Source organism: Geotrypetes seraphini, chromosome 3, assembly GCF_902459505.1.
Source record: "Geotrypetes seraphini chromosome 3, aGeoSer1.1, whole genome shotgun sequence".
Lineage (NCBI taxonomy): Eukaryota > Metazoa > Chordata > Amphibia > Gymnophiona > Dermophiidae > Geotrypetes > Geotrypetes seraphini.
The window spans coordinates 73,640,184-73,658,745 of NC_047086.1; the positions used below are offsets into that span (position 1 = coordinate 73,640,184).

At 40.1% G+C, this 18,562-nt stretch overlaps 1 protein-coding gene across 1 annotated transcript in view; it reads left to right on the plus strand.

The window, feature by feature from the left end:
• Positions 1 to 18,562, plus strand: part of CSMD1 (CUB and Sushi multiple domains 1) — a 2,397,241-nt gene that overhangs the window by 1,638,345 nt on the left and 740,334 nt on the right. Inside the window, exons 18-19 of the mRNA XM_033936341.1 lie at positions 7,001 to 7,117; positions 18,242 to 18,457. Of these exons, the coding sequence (XP_033792232.1) occupies positions 7,001 to 7,117; positions 18,242 to 18,457 (333 nt within the window). The remainder of the gene's footprint in view (positions 1 to 7,000; positions 7,118 to 18,241; positions 18,458 to 18,562) is intronic.

Sequence of the window (18,562 nt, forward strand, 5' to 3'; positions counted from 1 at the left end):
CAATGTGGCATCTGGACTGTGGGATAGTTTCTGTATAATGGTGCCTTTAAGTACCGTATTTTGCCCATTTTTGTCAACAGTTTGTAATTCCCCAGTATCGATCCTTTGTCTAGATTCATATACCATTATATCTCCTCCACTGATCCTGTTTTATCCAGTTTATCAGGAGATTGGATTTTAGAAGATGTGATGCTTTATTTGATATCATTTTTAAATGGCTTCAAAAATATGTCAGACTTAGGGGCTCGTTTTCAAAACAGAAAGACTTCCAAAAAGAGCATAAAGTGGCACTTAGATGGTTTTCTTGCTAAAATGTCCAAGCTACCATTTTTTAAACCAATTTTCAGATATTTTGTTAGGCTATTTGTTTTCAGTGAATCTAAATCTGAAGGAGGCATATTATGGGTAGGATTTGTGTGAGCTTAACATATGGATGTTTTGCAGTGATAATTGAACTTTTCACATCCAGGGCACAATTTGAACGTCTGGGGTTAGACCTGTTTTAAAAACAAATAAGGATCAAAAAGGTACACAAACTGACCAGAGAACCACTGGAGGGATAAAGGCATGGCTCCCCATGCTTCCCTGGTTATCACTGACCCCTCCTCCCTCCCCCCCCCCCCCCCCAAAGATCTCAATGAAACAGTACATATCTGTGTCTATGACAGCTGCAGATAGCAAGGCCAGACCTAGTACAACAGCAGGAAAGTAACTGGAGTAGCCTGGTAGGCAGTGAAGTTGACTCCCGAGAAGGGTACCCAGGACCATATCCCACTCTAGGTAGTATACTTTTAGGAGAAAGTGTGAACCAGTCAAAAATGTACTGTACCTACATATAGGTGTCATCTGCAGCCATAAGGGCTATTGGGGCGGTAGACAGATGGGTCCAGTAGGTTTTGCTGGTGTTTTGAAGGGCACAGCATACAATGTAAAGGGTGTTCTGGTGATATGTGTGCCTGTCACCTTTTATGTGAAGTTCACAGCAGTGACCCTTAAGGTGTCCCACTACTCTGCTGGCACATCTATGTGGCCAGTCTATTATAGATGGTGGCCCCACCTATGTCCAAATGTCTTGGTTTTGGATGTTTTCTTATTTGAAAATGGTCAAAAAAGATAGACACACTAAGGGCCAAAATGTCTAGATAGGCCATTTATGAAAAATAAAAAAAAAAGATAGACGTCTTCTGGTTTTGAAAATTGACATTTTCTCCACTCGATTTACTGATGTTTTTCTTCAAACGTACAAAGTTGGACTTAGATGACATATTGAAAAAGGCCCTTCACATCATCCTCACAAGTCTAAGTTACTCGGTCTGAAGAAAGTATGAGAACAAGATTACTAATTCAGACTGGGAGTTAATTTTTAATAAATCTGCTTCCTTTACCCAATCTCATTTTGTTTCTAAAACATAGAAACATGATGCCAGATAAATACCAAATGGCCCATCTGTCTGCGTGTCCACAGTATCCACTTTCCCCTCCTCTCCCTAAGAGATCCCACATGCCTGTCCCATGCTTTCTTGAATTCATACTCATTCTTGGTCTCTAACACCTCTATTGGGAGAATACTCCTGAGCCTACAGTATTATCTCTTAACATCATCCTATGTCCTATGTTTATTGCTGCTTAAAATCCATGGCTGTGGGATATGTTCAGACACCACATGCTAATTTTAGGCACAGTGTGCACTAAAAAAATGCAAACAGGGATATTCTATAAAGGATACATAAAGTTAGGAGTTTCTTAGATGCCCAACTTAATTGGCAAAATATCCTTAATAGGCTCAATAATTTTTTTTAAAAAATTGTAATAGACATCTATTGAATGGTGTTGAGCGGTGTCTAACATCTAAATGGGTGGTTTAATAGATGGAGCATGACTTAGGTGCCACTAAGTGTGATTCTTCAAAAACTTAAGCACCTGAAATGTAGGCCTTTAAAACGCTCACCTACATTTCAGGAGCCTAGGTTTTTACATAGGCACTGGTAGCTGTGATTCTGTAAATGACCGACCAGCGCCTACTTTTTAGTCACCGGCCAAATTAGGCGCTGTTTATAGAATCTGGCCCATAGTATTTTTTACTGCTAGGGGTGTATTTGTAAGCGAAGAGTAGGCATGCCCTGTGCTAATCAATTTATATTTGGGCATTGACGTGTTTTGATCAATTAGCACAGGATTAGCGCGAGACCCCTCACTGCCTACAAAATAGGTGGCAGTAAGGGCTCATGCACTAATGGCCATGCTCTAATTTCAAAGTTAGTGCATAGCATAACTAGTTTTAGGAAAGGTTTGGACAAGTTCCTGGAGGAAAGTCCATAGGCTGCTATGGGACAGACATGGGAGAAGCCACTGCTTGCCTTGGAATTGGGAGTATGGGATGTTTCTACTATTTGGGTTTCTGCCAGGTACTGTGACCTGGATTGGCCTCTGTGGAAACAGGAAACTGGACTAGATAGACCATTGGTCTGACCCAATATAACTGTTCTTATGGAGGGGGGGGGGGGAATAAAAACAAATTGTGGATTTAGTCAAGGGAAATCTTGCCTCACCAATATATTGTATTTCTTTGAAGGGGTGAATGAATATGTGGATAAAGTTAAACCAGTTGATATTGTGTATTTGGATTTTCAAAAGATTTGACAAAGTTCCTTATGAGAGACTTCTGAGGAAATTAAAAAGTCATGTGATAGGAGGTAATGTCCTATTATAGATTGAAAGACAGAAAACAGAGTAGGTCCTCCTTTGCCTAAAAGCCCTTGTGTTGGACCTTTGGGGCTTAGGCTTTTTTTGGTTCATTATTGGGTATAAGTGTAGACGTCCTGGGGGTATAAGTGTAGACATAGCGGTGGTCTGGGCGTTTAAACAGCTGAATGTAGAGGCAGGCCATTATCAGACAAAACCTCCATTTGGACTTTTTTTTTATTATGGACATTTTCCCTGCTTCTATTTTCAACGTTTAAGGCCTTAGGCCAAAAAGGGACTTAGACGTTTTTTTTTATTATGCCCCTCCACGTTTCTAGACATTTAAACTAGAAGGTGGGGGTGGTGTATGTATGAAGGACAATTATAGAGACCACCCCCCGGCAAAAGAAAAGATGTGATAGTAGTAAAGATTGCAACATAAACAATATCAGAAACTCATTTCTTAGTATTGCAACGGAAAGTGAAACGAAACAAAAATCCATTTGAAAAAGGAGATTACCGCTGAAAAATAGCTGGAAAGCGATGACCACAAATGCTCGCAGTCTAAGCAACAAAGTTCATGATCTGCAAGCCCTGATGTTAGAGGCAGATCTAGATATTGTCACTGTCACAGAGACATGGTTCAATGAATCCCATGGATGGGATGCAAACATACCGGGATATAATCTTTTTAGGAAGGACAGAGATGGTCAAAAAGGTGGAGGAGTAGCTCTCTATGTAAAGATCAATATCCAAGCGACCGAAATGCAAGGGACCTGGGGAAAGGAAGAAGCAATATGGATCGCTCTGAAAAGAGAAGATGGAACTTCTATCTACGTGGGTGTAGTCTACAGACCGCCGACTCAATCGCAGCAAATTGATAAGGATATGATTGTGGATATCCAAAAGTTTGGAATTAAAGAGGAGGTTCTTCTGTTGGGAGATTTCAACCTGCCAGATGCGGACTGGAATGTTCCATCAGCGGAATCAGAAAGAAGTAGGGAGATTGTGGATGCCTTTCAAGAGGCTCTGCTCAGACAAATGGTGACGGAACCCACAAGGGAAAAAGCGATATTGGATCTGGTCCTCACAAACGGAGAGAGTATCTCTAATGTTCGAGTGGGTGCTCACCTGGGAAGTAGCGATCATCAAACGGTTTGGTTTGATATAACGGCTAAAGTGGAGAGGGGCCGCACATTACTTAAAGTCCTAGATTTCAAACGTACGGACTTTAATGCAATGGGAGAGTACCTGAAGAAAGAGCTGTTAGGATGGGAGGACATAAGAGAAGTGGAAAGACAGTGGTCTAAGCTGAAAGGAGCGATAAAAATGGCTACGGACCTTTATGTGAAGAAAATCAATAAAAACAAGAGAAAAAGGAAGTTGATATGGTTTTACAAACTAGTGTCGGAGAAAATAAAGGCGAAAGAGTTGGCGTTTGTGAAATATAAAAAAACCCAAGAAGAGGAGTGCAGAAAGGACTACAGGTTGAAACTGAAAAAAGCCAAGAGAGGGATATGTCTGGCGAAAGCACAGGCGGAAGAACAAATGTCTAAAAATGTAAAAAAGAGAGACAAAAACTTTTGCAGATATATTAGTGAAAGGAGAAAGATGAAAAATGGAATTGCTAAACTAAAAGATGCTGGAAACCGATATGTGGAGAGTGATGAAGAAAAAGCAAATGTGCTAAACAAATACTTCTGTTCTGTGTTCACAGAAGAAAATCCTGGAGAAGGACCGAGATTGTCTGGCAAAGTTACACGATAAAATGGAGTAGATTCTGCGCCGTTCATTGGGGAGAATGTTTATGAACAACTTGAAAAACTGAAGGTGGACAAGCATTGGGACTAGACGGGATCCATCCCAGGATACTTGGCTCTTCTCAAAAATCTAATACCTCCTGCTCTCTCGTACCCTGGCCCCTCTCTACCCTCTTAGTTCTTTTCCTTTAACCCTTCATTGAAGTTCCTTTCTATCCTAACTCTGTAAACCGTGCCGAGCTCTACGCTTGCAGAGATGGCGCGGTATACAAACCTAAGGTTTAGTTTAGTTTAGTTTAGTTTAGATACTAAGGGAGCTCAGAGAGGTTCTGGCGAGTCCTATTAAAGACTTGTTCAACAAATCTCTGGAGATGGGAGTGATTCCTGGGGATTTGGTGGAGAGCGGATGTGGTCCCTATTCATAAAAGTGGTCACAGGGATGAAGCAGGAAACTACAGGCCGGTGAGCCTCACTTAAGTTGTTGGAAAAATAATGGAAGTGTTGCTGAAAGAAAGGATAGTGTACTTCCTTGAATCTAATGGGTTACAGGATCCGAGGCAACATGGCTTTACAAAAGGTAAATCATGCCAAACGAACCTGATTGAATTTTTTGATTGGGTGACCAGAGAGCTGGATCGAGGACATATGCTAGATGTAATTTACTTAGATTTCAGCAATGCCTTTGATACAGTTTCTCATAGGAGGCTGTTGAAGTTAGGACCCAAAGTGGTGAACTGGGTTACAAACTGGCTGTCAGACAGACGCCAGAGGGTGGTGGTTAATGGAAGTTGCTCGGAGGAAGGAAAGGTGAGTAGTGGAGTCCCTCAGGGTTTGGTGCTGAGGTCAATCCTGTTCAATATGTTTGTGAGTGACATTGCTGAAGGGTTAGAAGGAAAAGTGTGCCTTTAGGCGGACGATACCAAGATTTGTAACAGAGTAGACATCAAAGAGGGAGTGGAAAATATGAAAAAGGATCTGCAAAAGTTAGAGGAATGGTCTAATGCCTGGCAACTAAAATTCAATGCAAAGAAATGCAGAGTAATGCATTTGGGGATTAATAATCGGAAGGAACCGTATATGCTAGGAGGAGAGAAGCTGATATGCACAGACGGGGAGAGGGACCTTGGGGTGATAGTGTCCGAAGATCTAAAGGCGAAAAAAAAGTGTGACAAGGCAGTGGCTGCTGCCAGAAGGATGCTGGGCTGTATAAAGAGAGGCGTAGTCAGTAGAAGGAAGAAGGTGTTGATGCCCCTGTACAGGTCATTGGTGAGGCCCCACTTGGAGTATTGTGTTCAGTTTTGGAGACCGTATCTGGTGAAGGACGTAAGAAGACTTGAAGCAGTCCAGAGGATGGCAACAAAAATGATAGGAGGCTTGCACCAGAAGATGTATGAGGAGAGACTGGAAGCCCTGAATATGTATACCCTAGAGCAGTGGTTCCCAACCCTGTCCTGGAGGAACACCAGGCCAATTGGGTTTTCAGGCTAGCCCTAATGAATATGCATGAAGCAAATTTGCATGCCTATCACTTCCATCATATGCAAATCTCTCTCATGCATATTCATTAGGGCTAGCCTGAAAACCCGATTGGCCTGGTGTTCCTCCAGGACAGGGTTGGGAATCACTGCCCTAGAGGAAAGGAGAGATAGGGGAGATATGATTCAGACGTTCAAATACTTGAAGGGTATTAATGTAGAACATAATCTTTTCCAGAGAAAGGAAAATGCTAAAACCAGAGGACATAATTTGAGGTTGAGGGGTGGTAGATTCAGGGGCAATGTTAGGAAATTCTACTTTACGGAGAGGGTGGTGGATGCCTGGAATGCGCTCCTGAGAGAGGTGGTGATGAACACAAAGGATCTAGAATCAGAAAATAAGATTAAATATTGAACTAAGGCCGGTACTGGGCAGACTTGCATGGTCTGTAATTGTATATGGCCATTTGGTGGAGGATGGGATGGGGAGGGCTTCAATGGCAGGGAGGGTGTAGATGGGCTGGAGTAAGTTTTAACAGAGATTTCGGCAGTAGGAACCCAAGCACAGTACCGGGTAGAGCTTTGGATTCTTGCCCAGAAATAGCTAAGAAGAAAAAATTAAAAAATTTAAATTGAATCAGGTTGGGCAGACTGGATGGACCATTCGGGTCTTTATCTGCCGTCATCTACTATGTTACTATGTTACCAATCTGCTGATTTCTACCACAGACTACAAAACCTTCAAAAAAGAAACAAAAACCCCTACTCTTCAAAAAATGCATAAAACCAATATAATACAACCAAACATGTCCCAAACTCTTCCTGCAATACTATCTACTCTTTAGCAAATTAGAAAATATTCAAAGTATTCCTTAAGTAGTTCTTATTATCTTAACAATATGTTTTTCTTAATATCATAACAATTCTTATGTAATCCGCCTTGAACCGCAAGGTAAAGATGGAATAGAAATCACTAATGTAATGTAATGATAATAATTTAAGGCGATGTGTCAATAGCATTACTGTTCTTTGTTTTTAAAAAAACCTCTTAACGACATGCTTTTTTTCTGTCCTTTTTTAAAGCGCTGTGTGGTGGATATATTCATGGGAAGAGTGGGACTATTCTCTCTCCTGGATTTCCTGATTTTTATCCCAATTCCTTAAACTGTACATGGACTATTGAAGTATCACATGGGAAAGGTAAGAATTAATCTTACAGCATTAAAGAAGGCATTTCTGTAGATTCACAGACTTCTGAGGAAATGAGTTTAAAGCTTTGCCTTATGACTTTTTGTGTAAGATGTTGAAAAACATAGTTCTTTGAATTTTATAAACAACTGAACCCATAAAAGGCTTTATTACCATGCTGGGCTAGTAATGCAAATTGTTCTAAATATTATAAATAATTTAAAAGTCAGTGAAAGCATGCAGCAGCAATGTATGAAACTATAGATGTTCTTAAATGTTTTCTTGGTGTATTGCTTTTACTAATGCATCACTGAACCAAAATAGACACCCAGCTGAAAGGATATTATTCATTTTGCATAAAACGTAGGTGCCCTTTTATCAGACTTTAGTGCAGACCCAAGCCAATAGCTACTTTGCATTAAAACCAGCCAGTGTATTACAAAACTCTTGCTAGCTGCTTAATTTGGGTAGGAACAGTTCATGGATGACATGAAAGGAGGTGCTATCTGGACTGTTGTATTGATGTCCCTGTATAAGTCTCTGGTGAGACCTCATTTAGAAAATGGTGTGTGGTCTTCGTCATGAGGTGTATGGGGACAAACTTAAAGATCTTAATCTGTATACTTTTGAGGATAGGCAGGAGAGGAGATATGATAGAGACATTTAAATGCCTACGTGATATAAATATGCATGAGTCGAGTCTCTTTCATTTGAAAGGAAGCTCTACAATGAGAGGGCATAGGATGAAGTTAAGAGGTAGAGGTGGTGGAGACAGAGACTGTGTCTGATTTCAAGAAAGACTGGGATAGTCACGTTGGATCTCTTAGAGAGATGAAGAGATAATGGTTACTGCGGATGGGCAGGCTGGATGGGCCATTTGGCATTTATCTGCCATCGTGTTTCTATATATGATTTTCTCCCATTTAGCAAGAGCTTATATATGTGCACTCAGTGAAAAGAGCTCCTATATCTCAGAGAATGAGTTCAATCTCTTTAGGCTAGAGCAGAGACTTGGTGAATCAGAGGCAGACAGAGAGGTATACAGAGGAGAAAATGCCCAGCTCCTCTGGGCTTCTTTGGAGGATGGAGGTCACCTAAAAGGAGAACATCATCTCAGTGGAACGTACGCCGGTAGGGCTAGTCTCAGTTAGGATGCTGGTCTTTGACCAGAGGGCTGCCGTGTGAGCGGACTGCTGGGCATGATGGACCACTCGTTTGACCCAGCAGCGGCAATTCTTATGTTCTTATAGCTAGGACCTGTTCTTTAGGGAATGCAATATCTTCTCTCAACAAGGATGTGTCTCCAAGGACTTCTTCCCAGGGGGAAAGGGGTAGGACATCCATTTTAGTTGGTGATTCATTCATTAGGGATTCAGGCAATTGGGTAGCTGTTGGGCATAAGGACTGCTTAGTCACTTACCTGCCTGATGTGAAGGTGGCAGACTTCACATTTAACCTAAATATAATTTTAGACTGTGCTGGAGAGGATCCGGATGTTTTGGTATATGTGGGTGCCAGGGACAGGAAAATGTGGGAGAGAGGTTCTGAAAGCCATATTTAGGCTCTTAGGTAGAAAGTTGAAATCCAGATCCTTCAGGGTAGCTTTTTCAGAAATACTCCCCATTCTACAAACAGGGCATAAGAGAGAGGCAGATATCTGAAGAGTCAGTGTGTAGTTGAGATTATTTTGTAGGGATGAGAGATTTACCCCCCTCTTTTACTAAGGTGCGCTAACCAATTAGCGTGCTTAAAATGCTAACGCATCCATAGACTAACATGCACGCATTAGCGTTTAGCGCACGCTAATCGGTTAGCGCACCTTAGTAAAAGAGGGCCTTAGATTTATTGGGCACTAGGCAACATTCTGGTAAAGGGAGGGGGCTATTTTGAAAGGATGGGCTCCGCCTTAACCAGAATGGAACCAAGTTACTGGAACTAATATTTTAAACTGAGAGAGAGCAGCTTTTAAACCAGGGGGTCATCAAGGATAATACATTGAAATTTTCTGCTCAGTGTGTAGCAGTGACCATAACAGCAAACAGAATGTGAGGAATTATTAGGAAAGAGAGAGAAAATAATATTGTAATGCCTCTGTATCACTCCATATTACAACCTTACCTAAAGTAATGTGCAATCGTAGTCACCATATATATAAAAATATATATATAACAGAATTAGAAAAAAGTTCAAAGAAGGCCAACCAAAATGATGAAGGGGATGAAACTTCTCTCCTATGAGTAAATGTTTAAGAAATTAGGGCTCTTCAGCTTGGAATAGAAGTGGCTAAGGTGGGAAGAAATAGAGGTCTACAAAATACTGAGTGGAGTTGGGTGAATAAACATCAAATTGTTTACAATATACAAAAAATTACTTGGTAATACTTTTAAAACAAACAGAAGAAAATACATTTTTACTCAATGAATAGTTAAAGTCTGGAATCCATTGCCAGAAGATGTCGTAATAGCATTTAGCAAAAAAACCCAGAAAGTTAGTTTAGACTTAGAGCAGGGGTAGGGAACTCCGGTCCTCGAGAGCCGTATTCCAGTCGTGTTTTCAGGATTGCCCCAATGAATATACATGAGATCTATTTGCATACACTACTTTCAATGCATATTCATTGGGGCAATCCTGAAAACCCGACTGGATTACGGCTCTCGAGGACCGGAGTTCCCTACCCCTGACTTAGAGCAATCTCACTGGTGACTCAATGCATTTTGAAACCACAGGGTAGAATATTTTAGAACACAGGTGTCAAAGTCGGTCCTCGAGGGCCACAATCCAGTCAGGTTTTCAGGATTTCCCCAATGAATATGCATGAGATCTATTAGCATACAATGAAAGCAGTGCATGCAAATAGATCTCATGCATATTCATTGGGGAAATCCTGAAAACCCGATTGGATTGTGGCCCTTGAGGAGGGACTTTGACACCCCTGTTTTAGAATCTATACTCCTACAAACTGGAAAACAGTCATAAAAATACAATTTGCTGGGTTGCAAACATCCACCCAATGTTAGGAAATGTTGTTATATCAGGCATTAAAAAAAGGCTTTAAATAACTCTAGGTTTCCTTTTCAACCCATTGTGGAAATTATCAATAATTCCTGAAGTACCTAGACAACTGACCGTACACCTCTCTCAATAATGGTTTTCTTGACCTATTTCTCACTCTCTTCAGGTCACTCATTTTGTACCTCTTGTAATCTTTTGTAAACCGCAAAGAACTTCACGGTATTGCGGTTTATAAACTGTTATTATTATTATTAATATTTGCATTCATTCAGACAACCAATTGGACATCAGAAGCTACCCCTCTTTTATGAACGCATAGCGCGGGTTTTAGCGCCAGCAGCGGCGGTAACTGCTCTGACGCTCATAGGAATTCTATGATCGTCGGAGCAGTTACTGCTGCTGCCGGTGCTAAAACCTGCGCCATGCATTCGTAAAAGAGGGGGTATGTTTCTTTATTTCTTGTATAAGGGTTTCAATAATAATAATAATAATTTTAGGATGTCAAAAAGAACCCACACCTTCAAATTTAGCAGAATTATTAACTTTTAAATGTCAAACTAGTTGGATCCCAGAATCTGAGAGGGAAAGAAAACAAGTTTTTTTAATCGATTTCTTTGGAGCTGCCCTTTGACTGTAAGAAATATCATTTGGCCACAGCCAGATGCCAAAATCTGCTTTTATTAACAAACAGAGCAGTAATGGCTCTGTAATCTCTTTTTATGATCAAATTTTTATTAACATGGACAAGTCACTCTATTTGATTTCTTTTGAATCTGCACAGCAATAAATATTTAATAATTATGCAAATATTGACTGGACTCAAAGATCACAGCAAGAAATAATTGTCCTGAGGGGTAAAACTGTAACATCAAGCTGACAGACACAAATGTCTCAGGGATACCTATTCTCTCCCTACAGAGTGGTAATTTCTTATCAGAACTTCAGACGGTTTAGTTTGTACCCACTTCAATGAATCTTAACTACCTGTACCTGAATACCTAAAGAGCTGTAAGTAAATATGTGTAGAAAAATATAGCTAAGCATTCAAATCAAGGGACCAACAAACAGGCAGAATTGTCACATGGTTCTAATCAGGAAAGGGAGAAAGCATTTTGCTGATAAGAACGGCAGTGAGCAACAGTACAGAGATAAAAATTTGAAAACTGAGGGGCCTATTTATTAAATTGCTTTAAGGTTATATAATTAACAAAAGCTAAACACAAAAGTTAACCAGCCTAACTCTTTTAATAACTGTTAGTGACATCCCTGGCACCACACTGCTGGCAAATTTTTAATTTAGTTCACATCTTTTCAGTAGTAGCTCAAGACAAATTACTTTCAGTTATGTTAGGTAATTCTCTTTCCTGGAAAATTTACCATTGTGAAGTTGTTTACGTCTTTTTAATAGTTCCTAAAAAATTGAACAAATAACTTTGTCTTCACACACAAAATCCCTTCAGGCTTATGAAAAGCAATTCTATAAGCTTGAGCATAGAGATGTGTGCCAGTTAAGTGCCAACAAGTGCCTTTTATGAATATTTTTTTTGGATTTAGCTGACATCTCTAGTAGAAACATGGTATCAGCTGTGTCATCTCTAGTAGAAATATGGTGTCAGTTGGAAGCATGGTGTTAGCTGTGGACAACCTGAGAAGTGTCCCCAAAAAATTAGAAGAATGGTCTAATGTTTGGCAATTAAAATTTAATGCAAAGTACAGAGAGATGCACATGGGGTGCAGAAACTCAAAAGAGTTGTAGTTGTGAAGCTAATAGGCACAGACCAGGAAAAAGACCTTGGGGTGCTCGTGCCAGATGATATCACATGGTGTTGGCCGTAACCAGAAGGAAGGTAGGCTGCATAGAGAGAGACATGCCCAGTGGAAGAAAGGAGGTATTAATGCCTTTGGACAAGTTATTGGTTAGGCCCCATTTGGAGTAAGAATTCAATTTTGGAGGACAGTTCAGAGGGAGGCAACAAAAATGAAATGGGATTTGTACCAAAAGACATATGAGAAGACTTGAGACTAAAACCGTTCTGAGCTCCCTTGGGAGAACGGTATAGAAAATTGAATGAATAAATAAATAAAGCAAAGGTTTTAAACTCAGTTCTCGGGGCATACCCATCCAGTTGCGGTTTTCAGATATCCCCATATCCTAGAAATCCTAACTGGCTGCGTGTATCCCAAGGGCTGGATCGAAAATCTTTGTCCTCGTGCAGGGGTAGGCAATTCCAGTCCTCGAGAGCTGGAGCCAGGTCAGGTTTCCAGGATATCCACAATAAATATGCATGAGATAGATTTGCATCTCAAGGAGGCAATGCATGCAAATCCATCTCATACATATTCATTGTGGATATCCTGAAAACCTGATCTAGCTCCGGCTCTCGAGGACCGGAATTGCCTACCCCTGTCCTAGTGGAAAAGAGGGATAGGGGATATGATGCAGATACTTAAATATTTAAATGGTATTAATATGCAAACTAATCATTTCAGAGATGGGGAAGAAGTAGAATTAGAGGTCATGAGTTGAGGTTGAAGGGCGGGAACTATTTTATTTATTTTTTTTTTTTTCATAGAAAGGGTAGTGGATGTTTACAATGCCCTCCTGCAGGAGGTTGTGAAGACAAAAATGGTAAAGAATTCATGGATGCATGGGATAAACTTAGAGGAACACTCATTTTACCTCTTTGTTTTTACAACTGTGAGTCTTCCAGGAACAAAACATGTCTACTACACCTGAATGTACTGCACTTCAATAGCCTTCATATTTGTGTTTGATTTAATATTTAGATACATTTCTGTTTTAGGTATATTTCTGTTTTGGAGGGCTCGCAATTAAAAAAAAAAAAAGGAGATTGGAACCTGGGTCCTTTGGGTTACAATTCACTACATTAACCACTGGGCTACTCCTCAGAACTGTTTCCTGTTTTCTTCAGAATGCCCATAATACCTGAAGCTATCATAGAGCTTGATATCCCCTTATGGTTTCACTTTTAGGAAAGAGTAAGTGGGACAATAACTATTGGGGTGATTAAGGAAGTGGCATGTCTTAATCCCTCTAGTGGATATCTGCTCAATCAGAGCACTTTTCTGTAACCCAGATGTAACCTGGACTTGGATGTTCCTGAAACATGTCTAAATAAGGATGGCCTTCTTTTTAGAGATGGTCATATAGGATTATATTCTACACTGTGAACTGAAAAAAACCCTCAGTTAATTGTTATGAAATTTGCCCCCTCTTTTACAAAGGTATGCTAAGCTTTTTAGCCCGCACTAAATAAGCGCTAAATGCTAACGTGTGCATGTTATCCTATGGATGGGTTAGCGCACGCGTTGATTTAGCACGCGCTAAATCTGAGCTAAAACGCTTGCGCACCTTTGTAAAAGAGGGCCTTAGGGCTCCTTTTACTAAACTGCGCTAGCGGTTTTAACGCGCACTTAGCGCATGGTGCATTGCCGCACGCGCTAGACGCTAACTCCACCATTGAGCTGGCGTTAGTTTTTGACCTGTAGCGCGGGGTTAGCATGCGCTAAAAATGCTACCATAGCTTAGTAAAAGGAGCTCTTAGTGTATCGTGCCCTGAATGAAGTTGATATCAAATGTTGTAAATATTTCCCTCCGCACCACAACACTACCATATGAAAATGAATTGTCAACTGAATAAAAACACATCAAAAAGCTTTATAGGATATCTTGGTGAAAAATGTAAAGTCAAAAAGTAATATTTCAGTTAAGCAGATGCTCGAAGTGCACTCCGTTTCCACAAAGGCACACCCTCAGCCTTGGTCGCCACTGATCTATGGACTTGTCAACGATGCTCTGCTTCAGTTCAACCCAAACAGAGATGAGGCGCTGTTTTAGGTCTTCAACATCAGATATTGCCATCTGGTAGATGCGTTCTTGTATAAGCCCCCGGATCCAGTAATCAACTGGGTTTAGGTCTGATGAATTTGCAGGCCAAAGGTCTGGGCCAATGAAGTCTGGGGTCTCCTGATGTAGCAGTTCTATGGTGTCCTTTCCTGATGTGCTGGGGCATTGCCTTGTGGAAGATAAAGTAGCATGCAACGGATTGCTAGCAACAGCTTCTATGTCAACAGGATGTGCCAGTTGCATGTGCCATTGATCTTAACCCCATGATCGATGAAGAACCATCTGTGAATCCAAGTTTTTAGATAGTGACCGAGACCATGATTGATTGGCTGAAGTTCAGGCAGGTCCATAGTAGATGTTTGACATTAACCTCATGCTTCAGGGTTGTTGAAGGCATGTAAAGGTGATCATTCTATGGAGCTAACATAAATATCTTTTCATCTGTAAACCAGATGAAGCTGACACTGAGCTCTGGGTACTTGGTCAAAAGCTGCTTGCACTGTTTCAGGCATGTCTTTGTTGCATAAAGTTAACGCTTGGGCACAATGCATTTTAAGACATTTTAATTTCAGATCATCAAGAATTATCCTAACCACAGTTGTCTGGCTTATTCCTACTTGTCTTGCTATTTGGCGAGTTGTTCGATGTGTGTGCGGCACATCCTTAGTACAAGATCACATACTGTACAATGTCATTGTGCTCTTGTGTGTGAATCGAGTGTTTTCATCCACTGTTTGGCTTACGATCCACATGCCCATTGCTCGGATCTTGCGTAGCAGCACATCACTGCTGTTTTTGTTCCAACCCTTCTTTGGGAACTCTTTGAACAATTGTTGAATGCTGTAACCTTTTAGCATCATATAATCAAAAGACAGTCCACCTCTATGTAGATACTCAAATCATACTTTGTTCCTCAGAATGCCACACGGCGAGAATCATTGAGAACTAGCGTTTGCTAAATTCCGGATAGTTCTGCTCTCCCTGTCCCCGACCCTGAGTAAATATTGAAACGCATCGGTGGGGATTGAGGCAGACCCGCTTTAAAAGCTGTCACTCATTATGTATTGAATAACTCTACAATGATCATTATGTTTTATAAAAATAAGCACTGACACTTTATAAATTATTATAATTTAAAATGCAATAGTTGCACACTTGCTCAAAAATATCACATTATAAAAAGTTCCAGTGAGGACGGCTACCACACAATTCTATCATGTGGCATTCTGAGGAACAAAGTGTGATTTGAGTAACCTTTTAGCAGCATCAAGTTCTTTATCAGAATTCAGTCTTCTGCAGTGAAAACCATTTTGATACAGAGTCTGTTTACAAGCTATAACCTGCTTCTGTGCAGTCTTTTTTTTTTTTTTTTTGTAACATCGCTGTCTATATACAGTCTCTTCCTCTGTAAACCGCTCTGAACTGCTTGTGGTATTGCGGTATACAAAAATAAAGTTATTATTATTATCCCATAGCAACAATTCATTTTCACAAGGGTATTGCTGTGGTGCAGTAGGAAAATTTACATTTTACATCAAATTATTCAGGACACAACGCATTAACCTCTTTCTTTACAAAGCCGCGCTAGCATTTTTAGTACCAGCCACAGCAGTAAGACCTCTGACATTCATAGGGATTCAGTGAGCATCCTCCATGCAAGCTCAACGGACAAAATTACCAAAACAACGCTTCATATAAAAGATCACGACTACCCGATTACTAAAACAATAAAAATATTGGGAGTCACATTAGACACACATTTGACAATGGTTGAACACACAAATTTAGCGGTAAAAAAGTGCTTCCTGGCACTATGGAAGTTAAAGACCATCAATAAATACTTTGACCCATTATCATTTAGATTACTAGTGCAATCACTAGTGCTTTCTACACTGGACTTGCAATATCGTTTATATGGGTATACCCAAAAAAAACTGTGAGGAAACTTAAAATTGTTCAGAACACAGCGGTCCGCTTGATATTTGGATTGAAAAAAAGCGACCATGTTAGCTCCTACTACAGACTGCTGTACTGGCTGCCAGTGGAGGCACGAATAATATTCAAATTCTCTTGCATATGTTTCAAGCTGGTTTGGGGACTAGCTCCTACCTACTTGCTATCTCACTTCGTACTATACAACCCTGCAATCTATTTGCATACCCAAGTATTACTGGCTGTAAATACAAAACCTTTCTGGATAGAACTTTTATGTACCAAGCAAACAAACAACACTGGCTAGACAACTACATTAATGGAGCTAGACTGACCTATGACGCTTTTAGAAAAGTCATAAAAACTGCCTTATTCGACAGATATATCACCTAAATAGTAACTACACCAAACACTAAATCCAATTTCTATTATTTCTAATATGTCCACTCCTGCTTATAAGTCTGAAATTCTTAACAAACTGTATATTATAATTTGCTGCTTTTTAAGATTCTGCATACTGTAATCCACTGACTATCCGCATATTGTAACACGCTGATTGTCCAGCTCTCTTCAATGTGAACCACCTAGAAGTCACACGATTATGGCGGTATAGAAGAATAAATTTATTATTATTATTCTTACCACCACAGCCAGCGCTAAAAATGCTAGCGTGGCTTTGTAAAGGCGGGGATAAATTTCATAAGAATCGGCCAAGTTCTGTGGACGATATGACAAAAACATTTTGGTAGGGTTTTTTTATTGGTTCACAGTATCCTAATTGCGGCCACCTACCAATGCCTAAGTTTGGGATCTGTGCCTATCTTTTTTTAAAGTGGCTTAATTAGCATGGTAATTGACATTGCCAGTGGTCAATTTAAAAAAAAAAAAAAATCAATTGAACAATTTAAGAGTTCAGCACCAAAATTTTAGGATGCCTAGCAATGGCTAAATGTAGCCACCCTCCCCCGCCAAAGGACACCTAATGACACCTATGTTAAACAGTAGGCATGGTTAGGGATGGAGAATAGGCACGGTTGATTTAGGCATCTGAGATAGGAGTCCTAAGAGGAGGCAAGTGAAAGGCTGTCCTAATCGAGTGGTATCTACCTTTAGGACACCTAGCAACACCTAAGTCCACTTAGGCACTGCTAGGTGTGATTCTATAAATGGCACTTAGAGGTTGATTGAAACCCTTGCTGAGAAGTGCCTAAAGTGTAGGCACTGTTAGGCACCATTTATAGAATCAGGCCCATAGAATCTATCCTTTTGGTAATCACTGTTGGATGTCCAGCTATCAGGCCCTCCTTAGTCCTGCCCAGAACACGCCCCCTTGCTATTTGAACATACTGCGATGTTGGATGTCCCTGTTCTACCTATGCAAAATCGGGATTTGGATGTTTCATGCACCTAGGCATCCATATGCTTTGAAAATTAGAGCTATAGGAACCTATGGCTTTTTGTTAAAAAAGCTTAAAATAGTAGCCTACTTTTTATAACATCCTATTATAAAATGACCCTTCACAAGTCCTATGCATTTTTCATTTGTAAACTGCTTTGATATTAGTTTGAAAATTGGTATAGTAAATCTAATAAACAATCTTAGTTAAAGCCAAAAGGACCCTTTTACTAAGCTGCACTAAAAAGTGACCTGGTGCTATTTTTAGCATGTGGGTTATTCACGTGCTGAGACCACTCTTTAGTTTGACTTTCCCTATTAACGGCCACACACTCATTTCAAAACTAATGTGTAGCTAGTAGTGCATGAGCCCTTACATCACCTATTTTGTAGGTGGTAAGGGCACCTGTGCTAATCCTGTGTGCTAATTGGTCAGCACACACCAGTGCCCACATACTAACCAATTAACGCAGGGTATGCCAACTCTCCCCCCCCAAAAAAAAAAAAATCCCCCTGCACTAAAAAATAAAGTGTAATTTTTAGTGCGTGGGTGACACTCATGGAGCCCACAATTAGCACTGGCTCCTGAGTGTGGCCTGTTAGCACAATTTTTAAGCAGCGGTAAACACGCATTAGTATTTATCACTGCTTAGTAAACAGGTCCCCAAATTTGTTACAAAGGTATTTTGGAAATTGATTGTTAGCTAAATAGTCCCCCTCCTTTACTAATGCGTAGAGTTTGTTTTAGCGCCAGCAGTGGCGGTAGCAGCTCCGATGCTCATAGAATTATTTTTCTTTTTGGAACATTGCATGAGCTAGAATGTTCTGTAAACGAGTTTGTCCAAATGTATCTGGTTTCAGAATATAACAATTTTATGTTCTGTTTTTGTTCTTTTTTTTTTTTTTTTTTTCAATTTCCAATTGACAGGAGTACAGCTCATCTTTCATACTTTTCACCTGGAAAGCTCCCATGACTACTTGCTCATCACAGAAGACGGCAGCTTCATGGAACCCGTGGCTAGACTGACCGGCTCTGTTTTGCCACCTACTATCAAAGCTGGACTCTTTGGAAATTTTACAGCACAGCTTCGATTTATATCTGACTTTTCTATCTCCTATGAAGGTTTCAATATAACATTTTCAGGTAAACAACATCTTATGAAAACCTGTAACAGCTATCAGAAAATTACATTTTCATTTATAATATCAATATTTTTATTTATTGCTATATAACTATCTTCCTCTTTTA